We start from the raw sequence: 27,800 nt of genomic DNA on the forward strand, positions 1-27,800 counted from the left end.
AATTAGGCTGGCTTGAATGCCTTGCTCCATCCTAACTTTGAGAAGGTGTGCTTAGTGTTTTATTCACTCCTGTCTCCTGCCTTCTCATTGATCTACATAGGACCATTTAGCAGTTTAGCCAGATTTTGAGATTTGGATAGCTTTTTCTCTTTCTGCTTACTGGGTAAATCTTTATTCAGCTTTTGAAGTACTCTGGTACCCTTCTCTTTCTAGGCAAAATCACTGTTCAGTGTGAAGTCAACCAGTCTGATTTGTTGTGTGAACCTGGCAAACTTCAGTCCATCTAGCTCAGCTCTGCCTCGCCAGAGGGACATTCGTGAAGCATGGACTGTTGCACTTTGCCAGGAGTTGGTGGAAGGAATTAAGCAGACAACTGTTACAGGTAGTGTGCCCTTTGGAGGATGAGGGAATGGGCTGGGTGACTACCTGGGATTTCTTACAACCTTTTTACTGTTCACGTATGTATGACATGACTAAAGTAGTCCCTGATTTCAAATGCTTTTCTTAAATCGAATGATGCACACTTTGAATGCCACATTGCTGAAAGCCATAGGATCAGGCACGAGTTTGGCTGTTGCATCTTCTGTACCTTTGGTGGCATAGAATGGAAATTTATCTTATATGAAATGACAGATACTTCCTGGTAACAGATCTAACAGCGATTGCTGTTAATTCTTACTTTTATATGCAGATGGATTTGTACTTGAATTAGAGAGGCTATCAAATAACAAATATATACTCAACCTTTTCTGTCTTGTCCCAATAGCTGAGAGATCAGGTTGTCTTTTTACAGCATCCAAAAGTAAATCGTGTCTTTCACAGACAAGGCCTTTGTCAGTAACAATCCGTTCTGTTGCTGGAGGCTTGAAAAAAATCATGAAGTCCTTTACCCCTGTAAAAATACGCTCTGCATGGCTCTTGGCAGTGCAGTATCTTAATTCTTTTGAAGAAGTGCTGAAGTGATGATGCTATCCTACAGTTTACTTTGCAAGAGAGAGACTAGAATATTTCTTCAGAGAGAGCAAAGGTTCAAGATTTTAAGGAATTCTTTGTAAGAGGTGGCAAAGGAATCTGGTAGAGCTAATTTTCTTTTAGTTTTCCAGATCTTTTGAGGAGCAAAGATTTTTAGGAATTGGTTGAAACTACAAGTCTCTGAGGATGTAGATATCCATGCAGTTTATGTCTGTGATTTTTTTGAGTTGTTTTATGAAACAAACTTGGGGGGGGGGGGGGGGGCAGGGAGGGAATCAGTAATACATATGCATTTGTGTCTTGTTTCCAGGATTGTGGTTTATGGGGTTTTATTTTTTTAGATGATTGCTTGATCCCTAGAATAGCAAGATGAGTTTGGGGCCTTTGACTTTTCTTTTTGAGTTGTTTTGCAATGAATTGATCCTGTCAAAAAGGATCCTAATGCCAAAGGGAGGGATCAGTCGCTCAGATGCAAAGAGCTCTGGCAGATGCTGCTGTGTTCCCACTGGCTTTCATGAATTTGGGGAAAGATCTGCTTTCAGGATTGGATGAATTTTCTGTAATTCAACCTCCTTGCTCTCTCCACAGTGCCTCCAGTGAAGCAGAATTAAGGCTTGGCTGCAGACTTTTTCCTGAGGAGAATTCTGTGTAGCTGGGCCCGTAATGAAAGAATCGTGTGGTTGTCTGTTCGCCTATGCAGCTTCATTCACTGTGCACACAGACCAGGAGGGGATAAACACTTTGATATCTGTTTGCATTTGGCTGTGCATAAAGCAGGTTTCGCAGCAAACCAGGGGAAAAAGACCCTTATTAATCTTGTAGTGGAAAATGACTTCGTTGCGTGTCACTGCACAAGCTGTCCAAAATCTGCTGCTAACATTTTGAAGTGGTGATGAGACCCATTGCCTGCCTGTGTACTCCCATGTGCTTTCACACTGTTGGAAGGCTGATAGGTTTTTTTTCCTTTTTCTTTTTTGTTTTCTTGGCAGGGAACAAATGAAAAAAAACCCAAAAGATTAGTCAGCTTGGGTTTCTCACGTGGCCTGTGTGGAGGGAGAAGAAAGGTTGGGTGATCCTTTCACCCTTCAGGACCTGTAAGGAGGAGTCCTATGCAACACCACTGTTCAGACTCCTGCAGGAAGGGAAGATGAATGCACTTGAAGATTCTACTTGGGCTAGAAACCATCTCTTGTTTAAAGCAAGGCTAGCAAGGAAGGCTGGAAGGCTTGTGAGCAACTTGATGTGTGGGCTGTCCTGCCCCATGCGTGGCTGCTGTGTTGTTCCTGCATGCCCCTCTGTGCTTGGGGCTTGGTTGCAGTTTCTGGGTGGTAGAATAGGTCATTTTGGGTACAACTCTGTTTACCCAAAGAAAATAATTCCAGTCTTTTAAATTCTCTTTGACCATCAGTTTTTTGAATCCTTTGCCCATGTCTTCATTTACCTCTTGATTGTTACGTTCTTGATCCTTGTCTGTGGGGAGGAACATATAGATTTTCAAAAAAATAAATGTTTTCTGTTAGAAAAGTGGGGGAAGGTGTTTTTGTTATGCTATTATTGTTTTTTTCTTCCTCTACCACTTTTAAAGTCACTTTTATCACCTGGTAGTCAGGAGGTACCTTGCGTGACCAAGAATGAAAATGGTCCTGGCTCTTCACATTCCGTGCTCTGAATTCCTGCTGGGAAAGGATTGCCAGATTGCAGTTTGAACAGCTGATGATCTGGGGGACACAAGAGCAAGTCAGAGAAACAGTCACTGAACAAACATAGTCTCATACTCAGGTGTCTGAGTGTTTTGTTTTACTGTTGCCTCTGCTAGATGACAAAGGCCACGTGGAATGTACATGCATTTGTCTGTAGGTCCTTTTGGATGCAAGCCCATCATGTGTGTGCTTCTGATAAATTTTGTTCTTGCTCAACTGCAGCTCTGATGATACCGGTCTCTTGTTTCACCCTTGGCCTGCCCTTTCACCCTTGTAGCACAGCTGATAAGGAGATCCTAATGGAAAATCTTCTGGCACACTTCTGATGCAGAAGTGATTCAGGTGGTCTCCAGGGGAAATTATTTTAATTCGGATCTGTATGCAGAATGTGCCACAGTAGTGTGGTTGTTGGACGGTCTCCGTCCACAAAACCTCCAGAGTTTGCTGGAGAGGAGGGAGAAACATTGGTAGTATGAATTGGAAGATGCCCATAGTAAATTTGCTTGCCTTGGTTGCTCTTTTTGCAAACACACTGTGATTGTGGACCATGAGTTGAAATTCCTGTTGTGTGACCGTGCAGTACTTAAATCTTAGTTTGACAGTTGTTTTCCGTGGTGAGATGAAGGATGTTGGTGCCTGCAGTTCCCTTAGTGCTGATAAAGATAGCACACTCAGGAGAAGCTGTCACGAGAGGAGCCCCAGCTCCTTCTTGCTGGCCAGATACTCTTACTGTCTGCCCAAATGCAAAATGTGCTTGCTCTGAGTGCATGTAGGACCTTTGTCCAGGTGTAAATCACCAGGAAAACTTCGTTTGTTGTCACACTCAGGGGAAAGACTTTCTTCCTTCGGATTCAGGCATGTCTGGAGAGAGACTGTAGTTTCCACATCCGCTTCAGAAACCTGCATGATGCAAAAACTACTTCAGATTTTGCCTGTGTTTTTGGACAAAACCCAGAAGTTGGGCAAAAGCCTTTGGTGAATGGAGAAAATGTGATGTCAGTGCAGTTTGGGTGTTTGGTTTTTTTTTTTTTTTTTATGTTGGGTTGACTTGGGGTTGGGTGTTTTGGGTTGGTGTGGGGGTTTTGTTGCTGTTGCTGTTTTGGGTTTTTTAGACATTACTTTAATTGTTCCTGGAAATCCATTTATGATATTCTTCAATGTCTTCAGTTTGCAGCTGCTTATTCTCTAACTCACGTGTATTTTCCAGCTAAGATGGACTGAGTTTCCTGGTGAAAAGTATGTTGATGCTGCTTTTGCCTGAGCATGCCAAAAGCTTCGTGTGCAGGGCATTTATTTCCTAAAATAGCTTTTCTGCAGAGCAAGAGCAGTTTAATTTAACTAAATTGCTCACTAAAGACTTAACTGATAATTTTACCGTGTCTGTACTTCAGCACATTGGATTTATCAGAAGAGAAGCTGTTTGTTGATGGATAGAGGCTTTGCCCTGGTTGCATTTTAAGTAGACATTTCCCTGGAGATGAGGTGTAAATGTCACCTTGCCGATTAGCATTTGGCGAGGGGTACCTGAGCAAAAGAAGGGATGTGTCAGTTCAGTCTCCAAAAAGAGAGACTAAAATCATTCCTGAGCTCTGACAGCATTACTCGGACAATGTCGTCTTCAGCATTTTCTGTTCCAGCTTGCAGCTGGGTCATGCTAAGTGCTTTTGCAACCCAGACATCTGAAGATTCTATGTTTTGATGTGCTCTGGTTGTGCCTAGAGGAGTTCAGACCTGACTCCGGTGCCTTTCTAAACAAGTGTTTCTTTCTGTAGGACTGAAATCCTGGCGTATGTAGAAGTCCCCGAGGAGAGATCTGTTGGGCTGCAGCAGGATCCGGGCCCCAGGCAGGACAGCTTTCCTGAAAGCCCCAGCCTTCCTGGTTGCTTCCCTGTGTTCCCATTCTCAGTGGGAAGGTGGTGATGGCAGAGCCTCCTCTCAAGCGTGAGGCAAGGAAACTGCAAGGCTGTGTTAACTCTGAGCAACCAGCCGAATGAGACAAAAAGACACACGTTTGTCCATGAAGAGAGCTGAATTATAGCCTGACTGCTCAGCAAATAATGTCAGCTACCCTTCAGTGACCTCTCCTCCCCTTCCCTTCCACAAGCCTGTTCCAGTGATGGAAATAGGTGGTAGGTGCTAATGTGGAAAGTTGTTGTTTATTTGAGAGTAGAGAGCTGTGATCAGCTGTGATTAGCCCTGATATACAAACCACTATACAAGCAAAATGTTGTATAGTGGTTTGTATGTTTGTTTTGGTTTTGTTTTGTTTGTTTTTCCCCAAAGTTGTGGGGTTTGTGTGTGTATTTAGCTGACCTTACAGCGTTTCACAGTGGATTACCTTGCAGACCCTGGCACTAGAGTACATCTGCTAGGCCCTTCTCAAAGACTGCAGTTGTAGGCACTTCATGTTGCCTGTTATTGCTTGTGCACTCAAGACCTTTTCCTCCTCCTCCTCCTCTATTTGCTGTTCTCCATGGGGCAGAGGTGTGTCAGTCTAAGGCTGTGGTACTCACTAATATTCTTCTAAAGCCTTAGTTTTGTACTGTTTTCTCTGCCTGTCCTTTGCTGTTCTGCTTTCCTTAATACTTTAGGAAACTGGGCTTGAAGTATGGAAATGTCACTGAAAGCCTTGCTGGCTTTCTTCACCTCTTCATTGTCAGTTTTGCCATGGGAAGTATTAAAATCTGTTGAACCTTTCGACCCGGGCTAGTTGCAGCCAGAGCTGGTAGGCAGTGTCTTACTAATATATTTTTTTTCCCTTCTTGGAAAATGGCACTTCCTCTAGTTTGTGAAAAAAAGCGCATTGGTTTTGATGGTAGATATTTCTCAAGTCTGGAATATGGTTCCTGGGTGAGAGGAGACAGGCAGGTACTTGGAGGCAGGTTTTGGACGAATGGGAGGATAGCCTCTTCCCTGGAAGTACCCTAGTAATCATGCCAAAAATTTACCCGGGGGAGGGGGAGGCATTGGAGTGTTTCCTTTTTCACAGTGCTGGAAGGCTGTTCCTGAGAGTCTTGGCTTTGGCCTAGGACTACAAAAGCTGTTGAGATAGTAAAGATTTTGGTGTATGATTAAACTGTTTCTACCCCAGTTCTATCTGTACACTTGTATTTCTTGTAGAAATGCTTCAAAAAGACATCTTCAGGCTCTCTGATAGTTTCAACTGGCTGACAGTGTTCTAACCCTCTTAGCACTAGTGTGGAGCAGGTTCAGTGTGTCAGCTCCTAAAATTGCCAAATGGGAGATAAATAATTTTATGCCTTTTGGAAAAATGGATCTCTGCTTTCAGGTACGGGCAGTATCTCCTGATACTGAGAACTGGTTGCTCGCTGATGTGCAACGTTGTTCCTGCTCGAGACTTCGCTGCTGGAAAGCAAATGAAGTTGTGTTGCCTGAAGGGGTTACATGCATTCTAGTTTTTGATTGCAATGATAGTTGAGGGCCTCAGTGTTTCTGCCCATAAAATGTTAATCATTAGAAGCTCAGATTTATGTATACATATATGCATGCATATATATATATACACATTCTTACATATGAGTGTGTATGCCGTAATTGTTCTGAGGCAGTAAAGTATATTTTGAGAAAAATTACTGAACTAGCTCCTGTGTGGTCTTTTTGATTTTTTTTTTTTGTTGGTTTGGGGTTTTTTGTAGCTTATTCTTCCCAGTAAGAACACTTAGCAGAAAATAGAAATAAAGTACTGGGGCAATTGTTCCAAACTTCACTCCGTACTTGTAGAGGATGATGCTGCAGATAAGAAACTTCATAATATTTTATAACTTGAAGATTTGCTTTCCAGGGTAGTGAGAGGTATGAATCCTTTGAGCTGGCCAAGGTGGAATGTCTGCTCCAGTCTGTACGTGAGATCGTGTGTAACTTTCAGTCTCGTTACACATAGTTCCTCAAAATATGTGAAAATCTAACTGAACAAAATCTTGCTGATAGTGATTTAAATGGGGACTGCACTCAGGCTACTTTTTGGAGACAAACACCTGATGTGTATTTCTAGAGATCCTGAAGTCTGTTAAATCAGCAGAAAAAAGCGCTCTTGTTACAGAGTGTTTTAAAATGTAACCAGTGAGACGTTTCTGTTCCCTTTTTCTAAGCTGCCTATCATCAGCTGACAGTTTGGTTATTTCTGCTTCTCTGAAAAGAACTGAGGCCACATAAACTGTTTAAAGTTAGTTTTGTTTAAAGAGTAAATAATCAGCCTTCCAAAAGCACCAAGCACATCGTTCATTGTGAAAATTGCTTTATAAAATTCCTGCTGTATTCAGGTCTGTCTTTCTCTCTTTTTTCTTTTCTTTTTTTTTTTTTTTTTTTTTTGTTCTTCTGTACAGACGATACGGATTATGGTTTCGATTGCGGAAGTTAATAATCTGGTTGCTGGGAGTGTACATAGCCATTCCATTTCTAGTAAAACTTTGCCCTGCTATTCAGGCAAAGCTGGTCTTCCTAAACTTTGGTAAGTGACTCAGTCTCTTGGGATGGGTGAGGGGTGAAGGGGAAGGATGTCTTTATCTTTCATTTGTCTGCCTTTACTTTCACCCTGCATGTGTACAGCTTGTGAAGGATATGAACTTTCCCAAGCTGTAAGTTCTCCAAACTATGATTTGGAAAGCATTCTCTGAAGCCAACTTTTGGCCGAAAGGGTGTCCTTCAGGCAAACTACAGTGTGTTGAATGCATTGTTCTGAAGGGTTCAACAAAGTTGCATGAATAGACAGCAAGTAAGTGAAATTAAATCCTGTGAATTGTTTTCCAGGCAGTGACTCTTCACCTGAAAGCATTTTTAGGAGAATATTCTGGTCGGGACAGAAGAGGCCTGTTCATGAGTCAGATTGAATGTTTTCCTTGTGTCTGCTTAGCTTTTGCATTTGGTCAAACAGCAATACTGTGGATCTGATGAGCTGGCTCAGTTCCCAGGTTGCCCAGGCAGGCCTGAGCATCCACAGGATGGAAAAAGACAGAGCATCACTGTATGCGAGATGATGCTTTGTGATCTAAATTAGATTTTAAACCTCACTGGTGTTTTGCAACGAAATTTTGAAAAATACCTTCCTTTGGTCGTAGAAGCTAGAAGGACCACCTACAGATATGGTGCTTTTATATAACTTCTGTCATTTTGACTGTATGCTCTGTATATGCTAACACCTTGGACCGTGGTCACTGTGAAGTGTGCACGTGTGTGGGTTAGCTCTCGTGCCTTGTTTGTCAGAACTGACAGCTGGGTAATATGAATAATGCAGGTTACTTCCATTTTCATCACCTTGCTTTTTCAGTGATGAGTTTAATTTGCCCTTGCAGAGCTTTGTAAGGTCTCCCTGAAGTTCCTACCTCTACTCATTCCCAAGTGCCTGAAATAATTGTCCTGTAACACTTTCTTGGACTAGTAATTGCGCTACTATTACTGCAGTGTTGTTCCTTCTGCTTTATATAACGGCAGTCAGATTTTACTTGTGACACTACTGCCATGAAAAACTATTTGCCTTAACACAAACTGCATTCTAACACACTTATTGGAAGTATATTGGCACGTCTGTGTAATTCTTTTCCACCAGAGTGACATTTCTCCTTCAGAGGAGTGGTGCTGGGTTTGCCCTGCCATACTGGTTTTTTTTTTTTTTTAAACTTCTGAGTATAAATCACTTCTCTTCAGCCATCTTTTTCTCCTCCTTTTGTGTAGTTTGGGATTTGCTTCCAAAACAGTAGTACAGCGCTTCAGGAGAAAGTGACTCCATTTGTTTCTCGATGGCTAAAGATGAATCAATAGCTGTGCTCCCACTGTTCGCAACCAAACCAATGACTGGATTTGTTCTTCTGGACATACTTTTATTCCAGGTTATGAGATATATAGGCATATGGGTAGAGATCTTAAGCAGTCTCCCCTGGAAGTCTCCAGAAAACTGAGATTTCTAGAAGCATAAATACAGACTAGATCAGATCTAGTGTATCAGTGTGATTAACAAACCGTGCGATTTTTGTCATGTGATGTGTTGTGAGTGATATCAAATAGCTCTGCAACATGTCACTGCAAAAACCCTTGTGTGCCAAGTCTCCATGTGATGTATACCTATATGATGATGGTGACAATCTGTTTGTGTGTGTAGACTAGATGAACCATCCCGGTGATAAATGCTGTACATAAAAATTGCCTGTGCTTCTGTATTTTTTTTCTTTTTCTTTGAGGTAGATGCTTTCCTGGCCCCCATCACTAACACTGGTATGTTCCTGTTCGTATCTTTGTACTAGAAAATTTGCAAGAAAGTTGTAACAGATTTGGCAAAGGGGAAAATCCAGGCACGGAGAAGTTAATCATTTTCCCAGAACACTGCCATAAGTGACTTGTGTGCCTGTCCAGACCTTGACTGCAGAACTTACTGTCCTCTTGAAGGATCCACCACCCTTGTGAGAACGTCACCGAGTTCTGCAGGGACAGTGCAGTGACCCAGCTGGTCTCTGGTGGCGTGCATGCTTTGTCTGGGACTCTTCCACGTGCTTTTGCATAAAAGCGAACAGTTGCACAGGCATAGATTTGCAGTGTAAGGGGCCAGGTTTGTCAGGTTAACGTCGGCTGCTGTCTGCCTTGGTTTTCATGGTTGTGGAATGTGTAGTGATATTTTTGGGGTAAGTGAAGTGAGATTTGACAGTGGCCATTATCAGTGCTTCTTTGTGTCTCAATAGCACAAAAACTTTAGTATGTTAATCGTTACGCTGCTAATTTTAAAGGAGACAGATTTCCTGCTTCTGTTGGAGTAGAGCTCAAGTTTATGGGAAAATCCTAAATCATTGGGAGAAGAAAGTCCTTAGAACTGCTCAGAGTTGTCAGCAGATCTCTATAGCGTCTCTTGATGTGTGTCAAGGGCTGCCTAGAGAGACCATACAGCCTTGGTGATGGAAAAGGAAGCATTTAGACTAAGCACATTTAGCACATTGCACAGCGTCTATAAGATGTAGCTTGTGAACCAGGCAGTGGAAGACAAAATGCTGAAAATGTTTGATGTTTGACCTTCCTGATGTTGCTCATGTTTGAATCGAATATAACAAGCAACAAACAACTGTGTGTTGTGTAATTTGGGGAACATAAAACATTTGGAAGAGTGAATTGAGGTGTAATGATTTTCTTTTCAGGGATCTCTTCCTGAAGAGATGAAGTTTCCGGCCTAACATTATCTCTCTTAAATGCTGCAGTGTCTGGGAGAGAGGGCAATTATCTCCTAGTCTTTGGAGAGTGGGCTAGTGACCTGCATATCCTCCTCAAAGGCTCAGGAGGACGGTGTTTAACACAATTTGTCTTATTCTTACAGGACAAGAGCAATGGGTCTGCTACTACAATGCAGTATCTCCTTTAGATTGTTGTATTGTAGAGGCTGAAACCACACGCCATCCTGAAACATGGTGCAGGTCTGGGATGCACCCTTTATCTCGGGGAGTTTGGCCCATCAGTAACTGCCACTGCAGCTACAGTGCAAACAGTAAAAGGTTTGCCAAATCGGCTAACCGACCCGATCGACGCAGCGGGACTGACTGTCTTGTGTCTGGGAGATCTGCAAAGCAGACTGGGCAGAGGAGGTTAAATGTGTGTCACGGGAAGCTTTGTCTGTTTTCTTCCACCTCTTCATCTTAGCCTGCTCCCTGGTTTTTTGGATGGTTGCTTATGTCTTCTTACCTTGCTCTCTTTGATGTTCATATTTTAGTCACAGCTGTAGCCAGTTCGTCCTTTCACACAAAAAGAATAAGGTCTTCCCAGCACAGTGGACCAGTTTGTACAACTCTCCAGTGACTTGGTAAAGCAGTTTTGTAAGAAAATAAAGATCAAAATTAAAAGGTTTCATATTCTGTGGGTTGTTTTTCTTTTTCTTTTTTTTTTTTTTTGTATTTCAGTGAGGGTTCCGTATTTCATTGACTTGAAAAGACCACAGGATCAAGGTTTAAACCACACCTGTAATTATTACCTGCAGCCGGAGGAGGATGTAACCATTGGAGTCTGGTAAGGAAGCCTTTTGTGTGCAGTATGTGCCGTGCATCTTTATCCTTCTTGTTCTCAGTGTTGCCTGTCCAGTATTTTTGCTGTGCATGGGACGACCATTGCTTGCTGTGATTTGTGGATGTTTGTGTTTCCCTCTACCAAGTGACCGAGTTCATGTTGAAAAGTATGCAAATCCCTGGAGCTTGTCTGAACTCTGATCAGTAATGCATGAAACACAAGTGGGCAACCTGTGCAGTCAGAGAAACTTCAGAATTTGGAATAGTAAAGGTTACAGGTCTGCACTGCTACAAAGATCATGCCTCCGTATCAGATGAGACTGAAGGAGTTAGAAGTTTTGTCATTCAACTGCTGTTCATATTTTGTTTTGAAAGATAAATGTGGGGGAAGATAGGAAAACTGCATGCAAATATAGCAAAAATGCATGCAAAGTGTTCCGAGTAGGAAGAAGAATATTCTGTGTATAAAACATAGGAAAGGTTCGAAGAGTGGGTGAGAATGGAGCACGCAGTTTACTGTTAACAAAACAAGTGACAGTGTGAGAGCTCACTTACCATTCCTTTCTCACAAAGATTTCCTGGTCCCAAGCAAGGACAATTCATTTTAGCTCCTTGTTACCCAGCATCAGCTCAGATGACTGGTTCTCTGTCTGAAAAGGCCTATTTTCAGTACTTCCCATATTACACCAGCTCAAACCAGCTTCTGCATCTGTTTCTCATGATGACTTTCTGTTGTGTCTCAACACCAGGAGTTTCAAAGCCACAGAAAAGTTCCTGCTAGCTTTGAAGAAAAAGAAGTGCCCGCAGTTTGAATATATATTTTTATATATATATATGCAAGAGCAGCAAACACAAGAAAAAAAGGCTAGACGCCCTGTCAGGTGTGAGGGGGAAGGGGCTGTTCTTTAACACAGCCAGTGTTGTTAGCTCTGTAAGCTTGAAAAAGTTTAGATTGCAGTCTTGAGATTTTTGTTTCCCTTACAAGCATATTGTATATCTTTACTAAAGCAGAACTTACAGCTTGTGGTGGCAATTCAGCGTCTATGTCATTTGTCTTGATACTTATAAATTTTCACGAAAGTTTGGAGCCTTGCTTTAATGGCGGTGTAAGGTCTTGTGATCAGGATACTTCTGAAACAAAGGCCTCAACCTGCTTTGTTCGGAAGCTTGCAAAAGTCTTGGGGCAGAACAGTTGGCAAAGTTGAGTCCTACGGTTATTGGGGCTTTTTTCCTCCTCAGGAACTCAAGATCTGGCTGCGTGCGTGCAGGTAGACTTTTTACATTGGTTCCTGCTGTGTTGCTTTGTCCTGAGCTTTACATCTGGGAGGAAGGTGTGGTAGATGGAGTTTGTCTGTCTTCCAAGAAGAAAGGCATGCGAGCACTTCAGTTACTTCTGAAAGCTGTAAGCTACCCCCTTCTCAACTATTTGAGATGGTTGTGGGCGTGCACCTGCTTTCAGTGCTTGTCTTCTAGAGTAATTACCCAGTTTAAATGCCTGCCTTCTACAGTCTGTCATTCCTCTCTTTCCATTCCACCAGTGTTGAGTTCTTTCTAACAGGCTGCCCAGCTATATTATCTACAGCAGAACAGCTGTGAGTTAAAAATTCCTGGCTTTTCTAGATTGTAGCTTTTCCAGCTAAAATATTCCTTCAGGAAACTGGTGTCTGAAAGTAAAATACATGATCTTCTCATCAGACCCTGAGCCTGTCTTTTTCCTCAGATTGACTATGGAGTCAGATATGACTCTCCCTGAACACTTTCCAAAACCAGCTGACTTGGATTATTCTGAACATCTGCTGACCTAGCTGTGAATCTTGTTTGTGTTATATAAATATGTTAATTGAAGTAATTAAGTGCCGTAAAAGCTGAGGAATTGAGATTCTTTCTCCAGAACAGGGGGAAATTCAGTAACTGGGCTTTGGGTTTACCTTGCACAGCCCTGAGTTTTGAAGGCAACAACGATGGGAGTTGAAAATGTAGGAATAACCTAGCCAATGCCTTTTAAATTGGGCCTTTTGTCAGCTAGCCATGACAGTTTTATGAAGAGGGTGTGTAAGGTGTGTAATCCTGAGTTAATGAGTTGATCAGAAAAATTCGAAATTCGAGTGGCAGACACTGAGGAGCAACAGGCCAACATAATTTTTCCTTCTGTGTACAGGCACACAGTCCCTGCAGCCCTGTGGAAGAACGCCCGAGGGAAGGACCAGTTGTGGTTTGAAGATGCTTTGGGTTCCAGCCATCCTGTAATCCTTTACTTGCACGGCAACGCGGGAACAAGGTGAGGCACAAAACAGTGATGGCTTTGTTTCATGCTGTGTTTTCCTGGCTTGACACAGCTTCAACACATTGATAAAAAAGACAGGGACAAACATTTTGGTAGGGTCTGTAGCAATAGGGCAAGGGGGGGTTAATGGTTTTAAACTAAAGAGGTTAGATTTAGGCTAGCTATGAGGAAGAAGCTTTTTGCAATGAGGGTGGTGAAAGAGTGGCACAGGTTGCCCAGAGAGGTGGTAGATGCCCCATCCCTGGAAACATTGAAGGTCAGGGTGGACGGGGCTCTGAGCAACGTGGTCTAGGTGAAGGTGTCCCTGCTCATTTCAGGGGGCTTGGACTAGGTGACCTTTAAAGGTCCCTTTCAACCCAAACTATTCTGATTAAAACCAAAATAAAATCTAAAAGCAGTTTGATGCTTCTCCTTCCTTTTAAAAGGAAGGTATGTTTTAAGAAATTATGCTTCTCCTTCTATTGAGTGTGGGGATAGATTTGTTGCAGTTGGTGGAGATATCTGATATTGTAGTTTGCTTTGTATCTGCTAGAACCCAGGAGGCTGCGACACCAGATGAGGTAGGGAGGTACTTTTCAGTATAGTGGTCTCTGAATCAAGACATGGGATAGTATTAGTGCTTCTGTATATGTGATTTACATGCATTAAATAAACTTTCCAGTTCCTTTTGTGAGTTTATTTCAGTAGTTAACACACTCTGAGGAAGGAAAATCAGAAAAAGAGAGGCAGGTAATGTGCTGGTCTTGTTTCATTATTGCATACTTACAGGACATTGGTCTGGAACAGGAGCACTTCTGCAATCTGTAACTTTATAGTTGACCATGTGTATCAGCTAAAGTAGTAGGTCGGTTCTCTATACTTTGCTGGCTGCTAAAAATGAGTAGCGCAGTGTGAAGCTCAGGTTTCTCAGAATCGCATTCTTACTGCCACATCTCTGCATGATGCAGTGCTTTAGTTAATTTATTAGAACATGGTCTTTTTCCTTACTAATGTACATCTTACAAAGCGTATCGTCCCCTTTCTGATTTTTGAGTGCCAGTGCATGTTCTTTTGAAGCTGATGTCTGCTCGTAGATACTGGTGCAAGAGCAGAAACATTGCAAAAATACAAGTTCCATGATGTAAAGCAAAGAAAATCTGTTTTAAATGGGCTGGTAGTGAAGGTTCACTAGCCTCACACCGTAGGAACGTTGCCCTTTTTCACCTAAAATCTTGTCTTAGCAGTGTTCTTCTTTAGTACAAGAGCATGGTGGAAGATGCATGCTGTGAGCCAGGAAATGCATGAGCGTACAGGTTTTTGGAAACCGACTCCATCATCTTGTGCTGATGTATTACAAGGCTTAATCAAATCATTGCATTATTTTTCAAATACTGCTTTGCTTGTTTTCTTGCCTTTATTTGGTATAGCAAACGATACTAATGGAAGCTATTCTGCAGCTTAATGGTGGTAATTTGGGACCAGTATCTCTGTTATGTGTGTATTGATTAGATTTACTTCTTGGCTTCCCCAAGTGCTCCTGAGATAAAGTACTGAGCTATGGATCAATTACATATGTCACATTTCTGTGTATTGGAGAAGCTGGAGGTGCATTGGCATTGCCATTTCAGCTTTAGTACGTATTGCTGTATGTTTCTACACTGCATATTCAGCCTCTTGCCAGAGGGCTGCTTTATTGATGCAGGCTGCATTAGCCAGAAGTAAAAGGCACTGCCTTGGCTTTCTGCTTTGCTTGTGTGCTCTGGAGCTGAGGCAAAATGTTATGTTTACGTGATTCCCCCCTTAGAAAAAAATCCAGTGTCGTACTTTGGGGAATGCATGCAAAGGCACCAATATGTGCACATCAAGGGTGGCTTTTCAAGCAAGTGTATGTTCTGCTTCAGACTTGCATGATTCAAAATTACTTACAAGCAAACCCCTTGCATTTTGCCCTTAGTGTTTTTGTCTACATTAGGTATTTTATAGTACAGTTGGAGCTGACAGCTTTTGGCTGGCAAGTGGGTGTGTTCTTAGAAGGAGGTCTGGTAAGTGGCATTTTGGGTTAGAGGCTGCACTGACCAAGCCAGTTGTAGCGTGAATGTTGTAGAGTTTTCAAGGGTGCAGGAGTAAATCTACTCTTCCGTCAATGCTAGACTAAAGTTTGGGTGTGGATTAGCCATGTCATATTATGGATATATTTTAAAGCGTGTAATGGCACATTTATTCTCCATTTTATTGTCTAGATTTCAATTTATGAAAAAAACATTAAATCAGATTCTTCCCCTGGACTTATTTACAATGTTCAACTCTGGTTTCCTCTGCTCAGTCTTTTGCACACGTTCTTTCTGTCCCTGTGCTTGGAGCCAGGTGAGAAAATCCAAGGGCAAGTTTCTTGGGCTAACGTGGTGAGTTTTGCTGAGAGCATCAGGCTTTGGAGAGCAGGGGTTACTGGCTGGGGCAGCCCTGGTGGCAGGAGCACAGGGTCTGCAAAGGCAACAGGGACAGGCTCTTGTGGATGTATTAGAGGCTTTGGAAGAGGCAGACAGGAGGGTGGCCTGAAAAGTTCATCTTTACCGGCTGTGAGAAGAGATGTATGGGGAGAAGCTGATTTCAAAACTGTCCTGCATAGCTCAGCAAAGCCTCACTGTCTCCTTGAAGCCCGTGACAAAGCAGTTGTGGTGTTTGTTTGTGTTAAACTGGAAGCCTGAGGCAATTGGGAAAGTCTGTTTCTGGAAACTTCAATGTTCACATGTGGTATTTCTTTTTTGTTTGTTTGTTTTTGTTGTGGTTTGTTTGTTTTCCCTCCCCCCCCTTCTTCTCTTCATGAATCACTTTTGCCAGAGGAGGGGATCACCGTGTGGAGCTTTACAAGGTAAGTAGCTGCATGTGTTGTCCAAGCAGTTGCATTAACACATCAGATGTGCACAGGCCTGAGAAGACTGCTCGTTACAGCCCGCTGCCAGTGGGCAGATAGCTTAGGGCTCTTAGTTCTCTCTAAATATGAAGCATGTACAGGAAAATGGGCCTGTAAGCTGTGAGCACGCTTCCCCATATTGGAAGATTTGAAAGGTTTTTTACTTGCTGTTAACTGTCAGCTTCAGCTGAGCTAACCAGGTTTTCTGCCAGCAATACTTTCACAACACAATTAATAGGAAAAAATAATATAGAGTTTTATTTAATCACAGCTGTAATTTGATTAGTATACTAATTTAAGGTACCATTCAAGAGTATTCTTTTGTATGTTACCAGTCTCTACTCACCATTGCAGAATAGAATAGAATATTTTCAGCTGGAAGGGACCTACAGTGATCGTTTAGTCCAACTGCCTGACCACTTCAGGGCTGACCAAAAGTTAAATCATGTTAAGGGCATTTTCCAAATGCCTCTTAAACACTGAAATGCTTGGGACATCAACCACCTCTCTAGGAAGCCTGTTCCAGTGTTTGACCACCCTCTCAGTAAAGAAATACTTCATGTCCAGTGTAAACCACCCCTGGAGCAGCTTTGAACCATTCCCGTGTGTCCTGTCACTGGATACTAGGAGATGAGATCAGCATTCTCCTCCCCACTTCCCCTCCTCAGGAAGCTGTAGAGAGCAATGACATTTTCTCCAGACTAGACAAACCTCAAGTGTTTAGCCGTTCCACGTAGGACATCCTTTCCAGCCCTTTCACCAGCTTTGTGGCCCTGTGTGTGAGCTGGCACAGGCAGGATGCAGGAACAACCACAAAACCACGGATGAAATGTAAAGAGTAAATTTATTTTTTTTGTTACCTTACCAATTGGGGGATCCCTGAAGCAGCACCCAGGCAGAGGCACGCAAGCAGAAACACAGGCACCGCGGAGCTGGGTCGGTGGTAGAGGATCACCAAACCTGCTCTCTTCACCTGTGTTTCAGGGATTCGCCCGGGCGTAATTTACCGCTGTGCTGTGATCTTCCCCGCAGCAGGGTGGGAATCTCGAGTGTTCTAGGTCTATCACAGGCCTGTGTTATCTACACACAGATGTTCTACTTGTCCAACACACAAGGCGAAACAACAATTAGTGTGAGAGACGTGTTTCTCAGCACCCCAGCTGCAAGTCACTTGAGCGTGTTTACCACCCTCCTTGCCAATCAGCATTTTATTTATTTTTCCACACCTTCCTCTGGATGCATTCGAGTACCTTCACATCTCTCTTAAACGGTGGGGCCCGGAACTGCACGTGACACTGCAGGGGAGGCTGCACCAAGGCTGAACACAGAGGGACGATCCCCTCTCTTGCCCAGCTGGCCGTGCGCCCATGTTTGATGCACCCCAGGGTGCGGTTGGCCCTCGGCTGCCAGGGCACACCCTCCCAATTTACACCTGTGCCTGACATTACTCCGTCCTAGGTGCAGAATCCAGCATTTGGGCTTGTTAAATTTCATCCCGTTAATCATTGCCCCGACGCTCCGATCTATCTAGCAACTTGCTGTTCTTTTTTTCTTATTACGTTAAAAATTTTAAACTCGACCATTTCATGATCACTGTGGCCAAGACAGACACCTACCTACCATCACATCTCCCCCAAGTCCTTCTCTGTTCACAAACAGCAAGCCTAGGGGGGCATCTTTTCAAGTTGGCTCACTGAGAGCTTGTGACAAGAAGTTATCTCCTACAAAATTCAAGAATTTCCAAAACCTGCTTGTCACAGCAGTATGGTATTCCCAGTTGATGTCTGGGGGGTTGAAATCTCCCATAAGGACAAGGGCTGCTGATCCAGAAAGTTCTTCTAATTGCCTATAGAATAACTCCTCAGTGCTTACATCCTGGCTGGGGTATCACTACCTCTCTTTTGTTTTCTGGTCCCGTAACCCTCACCCAGAGGGAGGACTGAGGAAAATGCTACCCATGCTCCTGAATTTTTTCCTGCAACCTCTTTTGATTGGCCTCAGACTTTATGTTGTGACATCATTAGTGAAAAGCAGGAATGGATAGTAGTCTGAAGCTCTCCACTCCTGTGGTGACGTCCACAGGTTGGGCCCCAGGGAGGCAGCAGACTTCCCTGAAAAGAATTATTTGCTCTGCAAATGGGCACTTCCATTCTGCACGGGAAGGAATTGCCAACGTTCATAACTTGTTGCCTCTTCTCAGCTCTAGTCTTAATGCAGGTTTTGTTGCAAGGATGCCATACACGATGCCATACCTCACCAGCTGTTGGGAAAATATATGTGGATTGAGGCTAGCTCAGATTCCTCGTACCCTTCAAACTCTTGAAGGTGACATTTGGTCTTTTAAATGCCAGAATGTTGGGCTGAGCCAGTGTGAACCTCCCCATTGATCCATTAGTTGAGTGGGGTGACAAAGCTGGTACTTGTAATTCACTGAACAGCTTGTTGCAATGAAACATTTTCCAGGTTGCCAGTGCAGGGGTTACTTTATCACTTGGCAGGCAGGCAGGTCCAGCCTGGGTTTCCCCCTTTCCCAGGGCATGGTGCATTTGTAGGAGTGATGCCGTCTCAAGTGCTGAAGATTTCGTACAAAACCCCATAAATTTCCCAGCCTTAGCACGGTGGTGTGTTACCAGAGAACAGGCAACTTCAGCTGGTTTGGGTTGCTTGCTTAATGACTTCCATGGTCATTTATTTTATTAAACTCTCAGCTGAAATTCTCACACACAATTTCTTGGTTTCGTATCATGTGTTTCTAAAAGAGCCATCATTATTTTTGCTGGCTCATTTCAGAGGAGTCCGAGTCCATGTTTCTCCTATGGATTTAGCTATCATTTCCTCCTTATTTGTGTCAGTGTTGGCACTCATAAAGCTTTATTGCAATGCAGCTCCTTGTGCAAGATCCCCCTGCTGCAAAGTCTTTTAAATTCAAAAAATGTTTTGGCAACCCCAAGGAGACAGGTGATATTTCGTTTCCTTTAAGAAAAAAGGATGAGCCGAGTTGCAGAAAGTTGGTTGAGGACACTTGTGTACAGTGATCTATCTGGTCATTTTTCTGGAACCAACCTATGCTGCAGTGCATTTTGTGCTGGCCAGGACAGACAGAGGAGTTGTTTTGGGTTGTGACTGAGCAAGAGTAGCAGTGCTTCAGAGTACTCGGAGACTCTGCGTGCCTCTGTTTCTGTTTGTGTACACATATGGAGAACACAGTTTAGCCAAACCCAAGGTTTCTGTTCCTGGGTCTGGTATGCTTTTGCTTCTGAGAACACAGACAAATTGCTTAGTTTGTCTTTTTCAGTTGGTTACTCACATGTGAGTAACTATGAGCTTACCAGAACCGCGCCAGAAATTCCAGGTCCATGCTTATTCTCGCAGAATGAAACAGGCTGGATTGCTGTCCTTTTTGCTGGTGCTGCTGGTAGACTAGAAGCAGTAGGGGAAACCCTCTAGAAGAAGCTCAAAGGGGAAATAGTAATTGTAAGAGGTCTCTGTCCTTTCTTTGGAGCAATTGATTCGTGTGAGCAGCTTTTCTCAGCAGCAGCACTGAAAATGGAGACTCTCACTGCTGCACAGTCCGTGAGCAGCAGGTATCTGAAATCATTCTTGCCCGAGTCGCTGTGTGTCTGCAGACAGTAGCCAGAAGCAGGAGCTGTGAGGAAGCAAGCAGGAGGAGCAGCAGCGGAGCAGTAACCAGATACAGACTCGCTTTGAGGGACATGCTTTCCCCTCGTCGGGACAAGCGTCCAGTTATTCTTTGCTCAAGCCTGGTTTCCAGATACCACAGTTACCCATGTATGCAGGGTGTCACTGTGTTATTCACGTTATTTGAATTATTCATGCTTGTATAATGCAACTCAAAACCTTTTAAAATTGACAAGACTCCTGTTCTCTTAGCTACTTTGACTGTCAGTGACAGACAACCACAAGCTCCTTATGCAATTCGTTCTTCTACATGGAGGCTTCGGCAGTGGAGCTCTGAGTTGGTGTTGCACTGATGTGCTGGGAGAGCGAGCTGATGCACAGGTTTGTTTTGCCCACTGCATGAGGTTACTCAATTTCATAGCAGCACACGAAACAATGCAGTATTGTTACAGGGGGCGTAAGTAGTTACTATAAATAAAACACGGCATTGTTAGGGTAAACATCCTGTTAAGGGGGAAAGGAAATGCCGGTTATCTGCCAAGCTGATTGAAATCTTAGTGGCTTCATCTGAGACTTTTTCTGAACTAATTATAAGGGGAAGAACAAGAAAGAAAAATACTCTTAAAGACTAAACCAGCAGATGCTGTTAGTGCAGGGCATAGGACTGGGATGCTCCCAGCGTCACTGGCCTCGGGCAGGGATGCTACAGCTCGCCATCAGCTGTCTGTCACCAGGAGGAGCTGGATGTCGATGGGTGGTGGAGGTTCTTCCTCCTTTTGTGTATCCACTGTGATAGGCCGGGCTTTGGCCTTGCTTTGCGTCTCTGCTTTCCTCTTGGGAAGTGGGTGTTTGGGTGCTGCAGCTGCCCAGCGCCAGGGTAGGAAGGCAGGTGCGTGAGCAGCAGAGCCATGCTTTAATCAGGGGGTGCCAGTAGTGTGGGGCCCTGCATTGTGAAGGTTGAGGTGGGCACCTAACAGCTCTGGCAGCCGGGATGGTGGTCATAACAATTTCTGCTGCTTTTCCTGCGTGTTCCCATTCCTCCTCAGCCTCATCTCTTCCTTTCCCTGGAAGAGAAAGGCACCTCTAAAGCGTACAAGCAGGGCAGTGCCCCTGGCTGGGGCCTGGCGGGTCCTTGGAGGAATGAGCACCTGCAAGCGGTTCACTTGGATCTTGGCTTTGAGTTGAGTGGGTCCAGGACCGGGAGGCTCCATCAACTTCTTCCCTTGGTTAAAGGCATGAGATGGCCTTCATCATCTTTACCCCAGGTCTTTGTTCCTGCTTTCTGCTAGGGAGAGAACTGGGCACACTGGCTTGGGGTGTGCTGGGCTGTGAGGAGGCAGCTCTTGGTGGTCAGGGGTCCTGAGCATGACCTGCTTAGGTTTAGCTGAGCATGGAAATTGCTGCTGCCTGTGCCTGGGGGTGTCTTGAGGGCATCTTCGTTGCTGAGTGCTGTGAGAGGGCTGGTGCTTTTGGCAGCTGACAAGGACAAAAGCCAGACAGACTAACCTTGCAGCATCTGCTCTCTGCCAGGTGGATCACAGCTCCTGGCTCCCAGTGGCAAGAGGAGAATTTGGCTGGGGGGTGCATCATGCCGTTCCTGTCCCTCTTTAGGAGGTTGGGGGTTCAGACCCAGATTGGGGTTCAGGAAGGCTGGAGGCCACTCTGTGGTGGTCTGCGACAGGTTTGAGGTGCAGGTGCTGGCTGGTGCAGGTCAGACTGATGGTCTGAGGAGGTAAATGAGGGGGAGAACCAGGTGCTGAAGGGCTGTTTGCAGGAAGACAGAGGGCAGGAAGGTGAATATTCAGGTGGAAGAGGCAGAGCTGCCATGGGAACAGTGACCTGGGGTGAACAGTGATGCTCCGCTGCAAGGGCTGAGCTCCCAGAGTAAGGTGGGTACCAGCCCCAGCAGCACAGGTGTGAAGTATCCACGAGTATAAACATAAATCTAGGATGGAGGTTGGAAAGAAAAGAATATTTGAATTGAGCACATGATCAGCTAATTATTTATCAGTAACTAAGCAGATAGAAGTTGAAGGAATAGTTGAATAATAATCTCTAAGTGGAACTGGGATATATCTGGCTTTGAAAATGAAATGTTAGTCCTGTGTGCATGATTACAACGAATGTATTAAACTCTGCATATTTTTAAAGAAGAAAGAGGGAATGGTAAAAATCTGGTTTTAAATGTAAGAGCTGCTGATTAAAATAGAACCACATCTATTTGTTACTAAGAAGAGATGCTGCCAATGCAGCCAGCACAACAAACATGTATAGAAGATCGGTAAACTGTCAACAGGTTAAATTATTTGTAATGGCCTAGAAAAGGCTAGATTGTCTGTGATATCTTAGCAGTAAAATCACATTGTAAAGCTGAAAACCAAACTTTGCAAGAAGGAACTTTGTGTTCTGCATGTCCAGTCGGGGCCCAATATGTAGGTGAACCTGTAAAAAGTGGTGTGTAGTGATTCTAATGGAAACAGCTGTCCTGCAGCAGCTATTTTATTAATATTTTACCTGATTATTCTGCCACTGTTACATCGGTTGCAGTGGTGTGCTGTACTGTGGTGTTGTACGTACATAACCACATCTCTGATGTTACTTGCAAGAGGATGTTGAAGAAACAGTGACTTCTGAGTGCAGATCCTGGAGTGGACTGGCTGCATGTTTAATGCCTCTGCTGTAAGGGGCCTTTGCCCTGGGAGTACACACAGTGTGGGCCTTGTTATCTCCAGGGGAACCTCTTTGAAGGATTTAGAGCCCAAGGAAGAGAAACATGAATTGCTTGGAGGCCTGAGTATCAAGCAAAGGAGCTATGAGTGACTTTGAAGCTGTTGCAGTTGCATCCATTAATAAAAATTCCAAATAACTGTTAGTGGGAAAATGGCATTAAAAGAAGGGTAGTGGAGTAGCACATAACCCTCTGGCTAGTGCCAAGAAATCAGACAACCACGTGTGGCCAGGGTGAGCAGGAGGCGACACGTCGGTCTCAGAGGAGCAGGGCAAGCTGTGATACGTACGTGACGTTACTGGCTTCCCATCTTCAGATGACCAGTTAGATCCCAGCGGGGCAATGGAAATGCTCTCTCCATTTCCAGTTAGGTGCCAGTTGTCTGTGAAAGCTCCAGCTGCACTTGTGTGCACACTGTGTGCCCTTGTATTGTCGTACAAAACTACCCGATACCAGTGCATGTAAGCTATTAAGGTTAAAATTATACAATTCCTTCAGAAAGTATCATTCCAGTTGCACGCTGCGGGAGTCCCAGTGTCACAAGATGTGTTATTAAAAAAATTGCAACGAGTGCCAACCCAGCTGTTAACACGGGAAGCCCAGCTTGTGCAAGGAGCTCTGAAGGAGGTGACTGCTACACACCAAGCAGGTGTCTGCGCTGCCCCAGCGCTGTGCTGGGCACTGCTCCTGCCCGCAGTCCCCCTGAGAATGGTGTCCCACCACCCCAGCGGTTTTGAACGTGGCTTTGCATCCTGTAGTTGCCATCTTAACAGCAATTTTAGTCATTGGGCAAGCTGCATTGGCTTGTAAAACCAAACGCTCAGCGACGCAGTAGCGGCAGCGGGTTACAACGAAGAGGTCTGCGCTGTCCTCGGACCTGGGCAGGCTATCCTGAGGCAAGCTGAAAGGGTAAACACCTCTGATAAAACCCATTGCAGGGTCCTGGTGGGAAGCCCTGAGCCACGGGAGGGTTTGCAATGCCCCTGCTGCACTGGAGTGCTAGCCTGCAGTTGGTGGTCTGTCAAAAAGGGGCATTGCAGCCTTGTAACCCGGTGCAGGTGGTATTGCCGCTGCTAGTAATGTGGCTGAGGCTCGTAAGGCTGCTTCTGACCTTGTTTTGGAGCTCCCTGGAGCACTGTTTCGAGCTCGTTTAGCCATAAAAGCAGTTTGTTTCACAACCAGGCGGGTGCTGGCTAGCTGATTTTATTTTGGCTGAGCTTTGTGTGATTAGGTGGCGTAGCCTTAACTGTAATGCGAATAGTAACAATTCTCAGGCAGAGGGTGTCAAACCCAGCACAGTGAGAGTGTGGAGGAGCAGAGGCCTGCTGTGCCAGCAGGGACCTGGGAGGGGGGGACGCAGGGGCCCTGCAGAGGAGCACAGCTATGAGCTGCACAGGACGGGGCCCGGGCTGTGCCCGGCCTGCAGAGACACAGATCTGGGAGCTGGGCAAAAATGGGTTTAGAAGCGATCGAAGAGAATGCGCCCAGCCTATGTCGAACACCCCGTAAAGTGATGTGGGATGTAACACAGACTCACAGAGCAGTGAAGAGAAAGAAATACCCAGCGTACGTCCGAAATGTTTGACAGTTATCCCCAGATGGATCCTAGAGGAAGTGGGAGAAACCATCGCCATATAGTCCTCCCAGCAAAGGACTTGAGTCGCCACCTTACCCAAACACCCCTCTTGCCCACGTTGTCCTCTTTTTCTTCTTTTTTTCATACTAATGAGATCTGAACTAGTAACAGTAATTGTTCGGGCTGGTAAGATTTCAATTACACTAGAAATAGTGTTGGTTTTACATACGAGGTGATTTCCTTCAGTCCATTAGAAGGTTTAGAGTATAGTATAACACTAAGATTGCCCTTTTTAATCCTGTATTATCATACATAGACCATGACAGCAGTAACATTTTAATCTTTTTTGACTTGTTGATTTTTAGGTACCACAGAGCGGTTTTGTTCATACTGAGCAACGGTAGCTCGGAATGCTAGCATGGTTTTTACCAAGTCACCTTTCCTGAGCAAGTCGATCTAACATTGGGTATTTTTACTTGCTTTAACAGATTTTGTTAGGATTACTGTTGGCTGCAACATAAATGTTCATGATAGAGCAGTTGCACGTTTGGGATGTATACATTTAAGCCTTCTGAAACAGGCTCCTGTATGTTATGCTCCCATTTATGCCAATTTGAACAATATAAATGAAGCAGTTGTACTGTTTCACAGGAAAACTCCAAAGTGTTTGTAGGGGAAACAGTCGTAGGATATTTGCAGACCTTAAAGGCAAAGCTGTTAAGGGGAGAACAGGCATCTAAGCCTGATACAAGGTCCGGGGAGCAAACGGAGTAAAACCAGCGGGCTGAGACGATTAGTGTTTGAAAAGCTCTGCGCCTGCTGCACTGAAAAACTGTGAGGTGTTGCTTTACCGTGTCAGGCCGATAATGTTATCAATTAGATCCCTGCAGCTTGGCCTGAGGCGGGAGCGCAGCTGCTGTGCAAGTCTCTGTGATGGGTTGCTGCATGTTTCTCTGCTCTCCAGGTTCTCAGCTCCCTTGGGTACCACGTGGTCACGTTTGATTATCGAGGTATGTCGGCTTCTTTTATTATGAAACACTTGTAGGCGTCTCTTTCTGTAGAAACAGCGAAGTTGCCTTTTTTTTTTTTGATCTTAAGGGAGCTGGTTTTTTGGTAAATGCTTGCTGCCAGCTAATTAGATGTGGTTACTGCTTTTTTTTTTATTTCACGGCTATCCAAAGAACGTTGAGAAATTTCTTTCCAGTGCCTTCCTGTGTAGCACTGCTTCCCGATGTCCAGCTCGGTGGGCTCTGGCTCCTGTCTGTCCTCAGGCACAGGGCTTATTGATTTGGGAGCTGAGGAGCAGAGGGTGACCAAGGCACGTAGATGCTGTCACAGCATCCAGTTAAGGCGTCCACCCATCTGGAAACTAGTAAGCTTGTGGAGATGTAGTCTTTTGGATAGGATCTAACTGATTTTCCTGGGGTCGCACAGGGAGCTGAACTTGTCGTCTTAAAAGCTGATAGGTGAGATAAGACAGACAGTAAATGATTTTCTAACAACTGGGAACGCCCGTGCCAGAAGCCTGACCATTGTGCAGCTCTGTGCCACTAGCTGTCGAGCATCTGCTGCTCTTTTTTTCCCCTTCCTAGTATTTCAGCCATGACTGCAGCGTAATGCCACTGGCGATACAGGAAAGAAATGAATCCATTGCATTTTTATCAAGAAGAGATCTGGGAGGGATTTTTTTGTAGGAGCTTGCCCTGTTTCTCAGTCCTGCTGGCAGCTGCTTTTCCAACGGCTTATTAGGTGTCAGAAGGGATGTGGGATGCTTGCTGCTTAGCGTAAGATGTATAGACATGCTGCAGTAGTGGTGGGGCCAAAACAAGCGGGAGGGTGGAAAATTCCTCGAGGGCATTGATCAAACAGCAGAGACAAACCCACGTTGCGGGATGCGCTTTGGTTTTGACCCCAAGCATCCATTCTCCTAGAGACTCCACTTACAGATTGGTTAGATGCGTGCAAAAGCAGCTAGGGTTTGGGAGCTGGGCTGTTGCAGGGGGGCAGGTGCAAGAGCACGGAGCGGCAACGCTGGAGGTCTAGCTCTTGGTTTTGTTGTTGACTAAATCCACAAAACCTCTTTGGCAGCCAGCAGTTACCTTGTTGAAATGCCTGCGGAGCAGTCGGGGCTTCCAGCCCCCCCTTTGTAGAGGTGCCCAGCGCAATAAACAGAAACTGTCCGGGTCCCGGGTCCCCCTGCAGTTGCGGCTGAGCTGCATGGGAAGGGCTGGCTGGCTTTGGTGACCAGGTTGTGCAGCTGTCAGAAGGACTATTTGTGTTTCAGGCTGGGGTGATTCCATAGGCAGCCCATCGGAGAGGGGAATGACCTACGACGCCCTTCATGTCTTCGACTGGATAAAAGCAAGAAGCGGAGAAAACCCTGTCTATATATGGGGACACTCCTTGGGCACGGGGTAAGCATCTAACCTCAGGGGGATTTAGCAGCTTCTGAGAAACATTAAACGCTGACCTTGGATGAAAATGCTGTTTGCTATAATCCACAGGCTGGCTTGGCTTGGAGTCTGTGGTGGGGAGAGCTACGGTGAATGACTATGCAGGAATTGATCTTAAACTTTCATTGCCCAGAAGGTTACATTGGGAAAAAAAAAAAAAAAAAAGACACGTAGAGGAAATAATAGTGCCTATTGACCAAGGGGAGAGAAAGCAGGACTGCACTGATCTCTTCCTGTGGTGAACCTGTGTCTCTGTGTCCTTCAGAGCAGAACCTCAGGTTCCTCTGGTGCTCTGAAAGAGCATCTTAGCCCAGCGGCGCGTGCGTGTGACTCGCCCTCCTCCTGTCCTGGCAACCGTGCCGCGTGTGATCAGTACTGGTGCAGATGCCCGCGTGACACCCCTGCTGGCCACCCGTGACATTTGCGTGGTCATGCCTGGCGCAGGGAAGTTCAGAGTGTCGGGTGCCTCTGCCTGCACGTTTTTAACTGCCCTTTCCCGCTTCCTCCCTTTCCGTTGCTGTCGGGAGGTGGGCTGTGCTCCGCAGGCAGCATGTGCTCTTACCCCCTTGATTTGCAGAGGAGCAGAGGGCGAGCGCGAGTTACTTTGAGTTGAGCTGTGTGCAGATTGAACTGTTGGAGACTTGCCTTGCTGCCCAACAGGTGTGTTGCCGGGGGGGGCCTTTCAGGACAGTGCCCCTTCATTGCTGTGATGGGAAACGTCCTGCTTTGTTTGAGAGAAGGCGAAGGCTTTTCCTTTGGCTCTTCCTCTAAATTTTTACCGCGTTCAGGATCCCTTTCTGGGTCTGAGCACGCTCGTGACCTTTCCCACTGCCCTGCAGACTGAGCGGCCTGGCACTGCGGTCCCCAGCAGAGTCCCCTGGTGACCTATCGTAGGAGTTGGAGGTTTTTTGAAACGCGCTGTGCTTGTGAAGGGCTCGGCAACTGGGGGAGTATCCCTGTCCAGTTAGGGAGATGCTTGGGGGGGGGGGGGGAGACCTTGCTGCTTTCTGACCCAGCTGTGGAAACCCATTGCAGCATCAACCTGAGACCCTGCGTTCCAGCTGCCTGGGACACAGCACCCCTCTGCCCACGCCCCCCGCATTCCTTCCCCTCTTTCTCGCTCAGCCCTTGCTCTGGGGGCAAGAGGCCGCGTCACGCAGCTGTGGATACACCCGAGAGCCGCCTTAAAGAGGAGGTGCTTCAGGGAGCGCTGCTTCCTTGGGCTTGTTCGCTTACCTCAGGCACCTGGTGCTGCTCCAGACAGCTGGGAGACCCGTGGGGGCCCGGGTTCCTGTGGGCCGGCCGTGAGGACGTCGCAGCAGCCGAGTCGTACCGCTGCCGCCTACTCCTGCCAGAGCCTGGGGCTTTGCAGAGAGGGCCCCGTGCCGGATTAAACGCTCGTCGTTCTTCTTTCCAGGGTCGCCACGAATCTAGTGAGGCGCCTTTGCGAGAGAGGTGAGTCTGGTGGGGGTGGGTGCTCTTCCCCCCCCCCCCCCCCCCACCTCCCCGGCCCTGGGTCCTGTTGGCATCCCAGATGTCTGCGTGCGTTTGCTGCCGTGACAAGGCCGTG

At 45.4% G+C, this 27,800-nt stretch overlaps 1 protein-coding gene across 1 annotated transcript in view; it reads left to right on the forward strand.

Annotated features, from left to right (window-relative positions):
- The window catches only part of ABHD12 (abhydrolase domain containing 12, lysophospholipase), a 46,834-nt gene that overhangs the window by 15,616 nt on the left and 3,418 nt on the right, over positions 1-27,800 (forward strand). Inside the window, exons 2-8 of the mRNA XM_042789496.1 lie at positions 7,016-7,140; positions 10,559-10,664; positions 12,819-12,938; positions 15,762-15,792; positions 24,742-24,787; positions 26,062-26,191; positions 27,648-27,685. Coding sequence (XP_042645430.1) covers positions 7,016-7,140; positions 10,559-10,664; positions 12,819-12,938; positions 15,762-15,792; positions 24,742-24,787; positions 26,062-26,191; positions 27,648-27,685 — 596 coding nt within the window. The remainder of the gene's footprint in view (positions 1-7,015; positions 7,141-10,558; positions 10,665-12,818; positions 12,939-15,761; positions 15,793-24,741; positions 24,788-26,061; positions 26,192-27,647; positions 27,686-27,800) is intronic.

This window comes from Tyto alba, unplaced genomic scaffold (assembly GCF_018691265.1).
Source record: "Tyto alba isolate M040663 unplaced genomic scaffold, T.alba_DEE_v4.0 Super-Scaffold_16, whole genome shotgun sequence".
NCBI classification, from domain to species: domain Eukaryota; kingdom Metazoa; phylum Chordata; class Aves; order Strigiformes; family Tytonidae; genus Tyto; species Tyto alba.